General features: G+C 32.1%; 1 protein-coding gene across 1 annotated transcript in view; it reads left to right on the top strand.

Annotated features, from left to right (window-relative positions):
- Positions 1-7,500, top strand: part of LOC137653015 (neurobeachin-like) — a 129,430-nt gene that overhangs the window by 100,500 nt on the left and 21,430 nt on the right. Inside the window, exon 6 of the mRNA XM_068386404.1 lies at positions 1,699-1,794. Within this exon, the coding sequence (XP_068242505.1) occupies positions 1,699-1,794 (96 nt within the window). The remainder of the gene's footprint in view (positions 1-1,698; positions 1,795-7,500) is intronic.

Below are 7,500 nucleotides of genomic sequence, written 5' to 3'. Positions count from 1 at the left end.
GACTATTTTTGTAAGCGAGAGTGCTTTATTTACAGTATGTCTCTCTTACTGTTTGCATTGCTTGCGTATATTTGCTGTACCTGTAAGGGCAATGCGTCCCAGAAGAGTTTGTTTAAACCATTTGGCGTAATAGGGAGAGAAAACGTCTTGTTTATATTTTTATAAACATCTGTTTATACTTTGAGGTAAATGATTATCATCAAATGATTCTCAGAAAAGATGAAATTTATATCTTTGAACGTTTAAAAATTTCCGTCTTAATTTCTTATTGGTTGAAATTTATCGGCCATTGTAATGTAGATGCTGGATTATATCAGGTGCATCGTGTTTGGAAACGCGAGTGGAGGCTACATAACCAACATTCCGTAAACTAGATCGGTGCCTTAGCCTCTGGGAAGAAATTTCCGTTTCTTGTTCGTCATATGTGTACTACAGCGATTATCCACAGCTTATTCTTTTACACTTTACAGACATTTTATAGTTTTCATTGTACGTATTCATTATTAATCGTTAGATGTATTTAATGTTAATATACGCATAATTAAATTTGATTTATTCTTCCTCTTTTTCCATTCTACACCTCATATGTATGAATTCTTCTCAAGGGAAACTCGAAGACTTGAATAGGAAGTTACCTTCAATTTTGTCTTGTCTGTGTAAATGTAACACATAGTGTTTTTGAATGATTGTGAGTAATAGTATGAAACTGTGGCAGGGGTCTTAACTTTGATAAATTTCAGGCATCTGTGATTAATAGTTATATTTTATCCTCTTGTCTTAGAAAAACGAGAGTATAAGACTGACTAGGGCTGGAACTTATCTGATAATAATAATAATAATAATAATAATAATAATAATAATAAATACTCATAGATATGAAATTAACACACACACACACACACATATATATATATATATATATATATATATATATATATATATATATGTGTGTGTGTGTGTGTGTGCGTGTGTGTATATATATTTTTATATTTATATATATGTATACATACATACATACATACATAACCTTGCTGAGTAGGAATACCTTAACGTGGTGAATGGGTTTGTGTAGCGCTATGATCAGCAAAGCTGTACTAGTCAGGGCCACCCACACTAGTTTGGTTCGTTGTGAGTGATCAGGCAAAAGTCTCCCACCGTCACCAATCAGCACTGGACAGCGTAGTGATGAAAACTGGCCGAACTCCATACATGAATAAAGACTTGTCTGAGGCCTTTGTACAGCGGTTGACTATAAATGGCTGCTATTGTTGTTGTAATGTGTGTGTGTATATATATATATATATATATATATATATATATATATATATATATATATATATATATATATATATTTAAATACACAATTTTCCGTGTATTTATGATAAATAAAATAACCCACAATGTATGATTTTTTTTTTTTTTGAAGAGGAAGGAATATGGACCCTTCAAAAGCTAAATAAATTTAATTTTTCATACATTGTGGGTTATTTATAAATATGATATATATATATAATATATGTATATATATAATATATATGTGTATATATATATATAATATATGTATATATATATATATATATATATATATATATATATATATATACATGTACATATATATAATATATGTGTAATGGTAATAGTAATATTTAAATAAATGGTCATAATGATTATTAATTTTTTTCTTTTTTTCTTTTACAGCCACGCCACTCCGCCAAGCTCTTAGGCGTACTAAGGCAAATGCCAAACCGTTGTGGCCCAGATGTTTTCTTCTCATTCCCTGGCAAAAAGGGATCCGTAAGTATTGCTTTCCATGTTTATTCTCATTTATATATATATATATATATATATATATATATATATATATATATATAGATATAGATATATATATATATATATATATATATATATATATATATATATATATATATATATATATATTTATGCATTCACTTTACATCATTTTAAATTAATTAGTGGAACCTTAAGTATTGCTGTTTCGAAGTGATTCCAAGTCTGTGCTATGTAGTTGTTTGTAAACTGAATCGTATGTATGAATCCATAAACACAAACACAATATATTATGTCTGTAATTTTAAATTACATAATCGTTAGTTTAAGTTATGGGAATTTATAATTTAACCACTCATTTATGTGGTAATAACAGGTGTGTAATTTTCTCTGAATTCACAAATTCTCCCCCCCCCCACCCCCACCCCTCGCCATAAGGGAAGACTTATATCACTAATAGGATGCTGCTGTAAAATGCAAATACTTCCAGCTGTAAACCTCACGCCCAATTATCCATCTTGCATTCCTTATGGAGATAATGATGTTGCATGTCATCGTTGCGGGATTTCTCCTTTGCATGATGAAGCAATACTGGGGTATATTTTCTTTTTATCTTGTTATGATGATGATGCTCACATCTGTTCTCATGCGAGAGCGAAAGTCTCTTTGGAGTCGTTCTTAATAGGGTTTTGCACTCCTTCGTTATAGGGTTTGTCAGCTGCTGTCAATCTTTTCTATTTTGATTATTATTTACATTGTCAGTTATTATCATATGTTATAGATATTAGATTTTACTTTATTTCATTTAGGTCTGACCTGTTTATTATTATTTACATTCAGTCAGTTATTATCATATGTTATAGATATTAAATTGTACTTTATTTCATATAGGTTCGACCTGTTTATTATTATTTACATTCAGTCAGTTATTTTCATATGTTATAGATATTAAATTGTACTGTATTTGATATAGGTCTGACCTGTTTATTATTATTTACATTCAGTCAGTTATTTTCATATGTTATAGATATTAAATTTTACCTTATTTCATATAGGTCTGACCTGTTTATTATTATTTACATTCAGTCAGTTATTTTTATGTTATAGATATTAAATTGTACTGTATTTCATATAGGTCTGACCTGTTTAGTGAGAATTCCCACTATTTTTACATTAATGATTCCTTTTTTGAATTTGTAGATGATAAGCCTTCATAGATATGCTAATATTATACTATCCATGCTTTAGCATTCATTAAGTTTTAAGAAGTATTTTAAATTGTTCATGTTTTTTTAGGAAAGGAAAGTACAGCTAACCTTCTAAGAGTGTGTATAAGCTAAAGCTTTTTCAGTGTTCCTTTCAGGAGAAGTTTCTTGATATGACATGCCTGTTATCGTAAAACTTATTTAGTTTTGTTTTTTCTCTAGATCGAATGTAAGTTTTTTTAGATGTTAACAAAGTCTATTTAATCGTTTCGATTTTTAGACCTGCTCTATAACAAGAGCCCCTTTAAAGGTTTAAAGGCCGCTCATGAATGGCAGAGGCAAGGGACTGTGACATTGTCCTATCAAGCAGGACAATGCCCTAGAAATTGACCATATATGCATATGATCAGTTGCCAAGCCCCCTCTCCACTCAAGCTAGGACCAAGAAGGGCCAGACAATGGCTGCTGATGACTCAACAGATAGACCTTTAGGCTCCCCCAAAATCCCCGTCCTTAGCCCTCAAGGATGGTGAGGTTGCAGTGACCAAAGAAACTAACGAGTTTGAGCGGGACTCGAACCCCAGTCTGGTGTTCACCAGTCAGGGACGTTACCACATCGGCCACCACAACAGCATTGAGGGATGTAGTACCCTATGGGAGACGTCCCTGCCTGGCGATCACCGGACTGGGTTTCCTTTCCCCGCTGAAACTCGATAGTTCCTTGTAGTATCCGCAACCTCACCATCCTTGTAAGCTAAGGATGGGGTGTTTAGAGACCCTATAAGTCTACCTGCTTAGTCATCAGCAGCTATTGCCTGGCCCTCCTTGGTCCTAGCTTGGGTGGAAATGGGCCTTGTGAGGTTATCATATGTAAACAGGTTCAGTCTCTAGGGGTTGTCTTACTAGCCTGGGGATTGTCGCTGTTCCTTGCCTCTGCCATTCATGAGCAGCCTTTAAACTGGAGTCCGTTTATTTATTTCCTTTCCTCACTTGGCTATTTGTCCTTGTTAGAGCCTTTGGGCTTATAGCATCTTGCTTTTCCAACTAGGGTTGAAGCTTGACTAATAATAATAATAATAATAATAATAATTATCGTAGATTCACCATCCCTTATTCGAAGTCCGTGTGTGTGTGTGTGCGTGCGCGCGTTTTTGTGTGTGTGTGCGTGCACGCGCGCGTTTGTAACGGTATTTCAGTTTCATAAAGCTTTATATGCATATCACACATACATAAAGTCATAGACAAAAGAGAGAGAGAGAGAGAGAGAGAGAGAGAGAGAGAGAGAGAGAGAGAGAGAGAGAGAGAGAGAGAGAGAGGGGGGGGGGCGATGGCTTTTAATCAAAGCTTTAATTTTTTCCCCATCGATCACAGATTGATGGAATTGAACTAATACGTATTACTTTCTATGATTCGTGAATATATCATTTTGTAAGAATTGAATGATTCATTGTCCCGTGTAAAACAAATCAATGCTTTCGACACGCTGTGATAGCTGGGCTGCCTTGATTGCGTGTAGGACATAGCTAATTTTTGCTTTTTTATACCCACATCCGTATAGAATTTTTAGATTTTGTATCTAACATATTGTATTTTTTATCTAAGTTTAAAGATTTTGTATCTGATTTTTAGATTTTATCTAATTCCTAGGTTTTGTATCTAATTTTTAGATTTTGTCTAATTTTTAGGATTTTGTATCTGGTTTTTAGATTTTTATATGATTTAGATTTTGAATCTAATTTTTAGATTTTATCTAATTTTTAGGTTTTGTATCTAATTTTTAGAATTTGTGTCTAATTTTTAGGATTTTGCATCTGTTTTTTAGATTTTTATCTGATTTTTAGATTTTGTATCTAATTTTTAGATTTTATCTATTTTTTAGGTTTCGTATCTAATTTACAGATTTTGTATCCAATGTTTGGACTTTGTCTAATTTTTAGATTTTATTAAATTTTTAGATTTTATCTAATTTTTAGATTTTGTATCTGATTTTTAGGATTTTGTATTTGATTTTTAGATTGTTATCTAATTTTGAGATTTTGTATTTAATTTTGAGATTTTTTTTATCCACCTTAGTATCTAATTTCCGAATTTTATAGTCACCATTAAGGTTTATAGAATATATTCTGGCGACATTGGTCACCCCAAATCCATTTTTTTTTTATATTAACTAATGCATCTGAGTTTTAGATTTATGTTCGTCTTCATGTATATTTAAAAAAGAAAATCTTATTAACTTCTGTTACTAATTTGTTAATATCGAATTCAATTCCGTATTTTTTTTTAGTTTTATATTGACCCCCAGTATGTAATTTTTCATTATTTCATACTATCTCGGAATATAATTTGTTCATTATTTCACATTCACCCCAGTATATATTTTTTTTTTTTCATTTTCATATTCAACTCAGTATATAATTTTTTCCTTATTTCATATTTTAACATTAACCTTGGGAAGACCCCACATTCTTACATATAATTAAGGAATAATTGACCAGGCTAAGACTTCAAATGGGATGAAGTTAAGAACTTCACAGAGCCTTAACCGATGTTGAAAACAAAATTTCGACGTACATCCCACTTCATTGGTTTTGCCACAGAACGTGTCGGAGATTACCTTGTAATTATACGAAAGTTCTTGGCATAATTAGCTCTGCCTTTCCTATAAAAACTGTCGTAAGTTTGGTTGAAGGCGTGGCGTGGATATAAACCAATTTGGCCCTGTAACTTCTTAAGCCTTAGATTATTTTTATTGTGTTTTTATAAGTACACAAAGCAATATATGATTGTTGTTTGTAATGAAATTGCGTTATGCAATAAAGAGGGAAGAAGACTTTAAGGAGACAAAAGCTAATTAATTAAACATGAATAGAAAGCTGATACTTTTCCCTTTATTGAAAACGTTTTACATTTCCATTATGTTTATTTGAAATATGTTAGTTGTTTTGGTATAGCTAATCTTGTGTAAAAATAAACAATGCTTTTGAAAAAGTATTGATGCAAGAAAATAGTTCTGATGAAATTCATTATCGTCACGTATTGAAAAGTAAACAGGACTACTTAACATTACGTTGTAAGAATGAAAGAAAAGAATTATATTAAAATTTTGAATTGGTGGCCTTACCTTAGTATATTTACTACAGGTATTAAATGTATGATGTTTAGCTATCTCCCTTTGTTATGTAGAAGCTCGGTGGAATGTATTACTATATTCACTCGTACCTTTTAAGTGTGTGAGTTATGATACGAGTTCTCTTGCTTAAGGTTACGCTCAAGTGTAGTATTCTCTGTTTCCTTATTTCCTTTCCTCTTTGGGCTATTTTCCCTTGAACTTATAGCATCTGGCTTTTCCAACGGGTTGTAGTTTAGCTAATAATAATGATAATAATAATAATAATAATACTATATATACATACATCCGTAAATGCATTTAAACGTACAAACACATCTCGCACTATAGTTAAGGATTACCAATTATTATCATCACTACTACTACTACTACTACTACTACTACTACTACTACTACTACTACTACTACTAGGTAAGCTACAACGTTAGTTGAAAAATTGAAAAAGCAGATGCTGTAAGCCTTAAGGCTACAATAGGGAAAAAAATAGCCCTGTCAGGAAAGGAAACAAGGATATAAATAAAATATAAGAGTGGCAATGAACAAATAAAATGAAAATTTTTTAAAGAAAAATAACAAACAAGAGAACTCTTCACTCTTTCGTGAACGGCTCTAATGGGTTTTGTATTCTTCTTCTTCTTCTTTGTCTGCATCTTTTCCCACCTTTATATGGGGTCGTCGTATCTGGCCAGCTTTCTCCATCTACCTCTGTCCCACACTTCATCACCGGTTAATCCCTTTGATCGAAGGTCATCCTTGATACAGTCCATCCACCTTCGCTTTGGTCTCCCCCTCCTCGTTCTCTGTACCTCCGTTTCCATCACTCTCCTCCCAATATACTGTTCATCTCTTCTCATGACGTGACCATACCACCTCATTCTACTTTCTTGGATCTTATTTGATAGTTTTCTAACTCCTGTGGTACCCCTAATTACCTCATTCCGCATCTTATCAATGGATTTTGTATTCATGGGCTTAAAGAAACTGAAGTTTGTTTAGTCTCGTGAGCATTTTTGCTTTCTAGCAATAGTTTCCTTCTCGTAAGTTTTATCTTTGATATTGCTATTAGCTTTCTTGCTTTACACATCCGTTTTGGAGGTCTTACTTTTTTCACGTACTTTCTCGTGTTTGTTTATTTACCCTGTAATTTTTAATGTTATTGTTCTTAAAATATTTTATTTTGTTTGTCATTACATCTCATATAGTTTATTTCTTTCCTTATTTTCTCTCCTCACTGTGCTATTTTTTCCTCTATTGGAGCCCTCGGGCTTATAACATCCTGCTTTCTAACTAGGTTGTAGTTGATGATGATAATAATGATAATAATAATAATAATAATAATAATAACGATAATAATGATAATAATAACAATAATAATAATAG

This window comes from Palaemon carinicauda, chromosome 14, assembly GCF_036898095.1.
Source record: "Palaemon carinicauda isolate YSFRI2023 chromosome 14, ASM3689809v2, whole genome shotgun sequence".
NCBI classification, from domain to species: Eukaryota; Metazoa; Arthropoda; class Malacostraca; order Decapoda; family Palaemonidae; genus Palaemon; species Palaemon carinicauda.
Note: the sequence above shows the minus strand (reverse complement) of the source record. Positions and strands in the feature narration are given on the sequence as shown.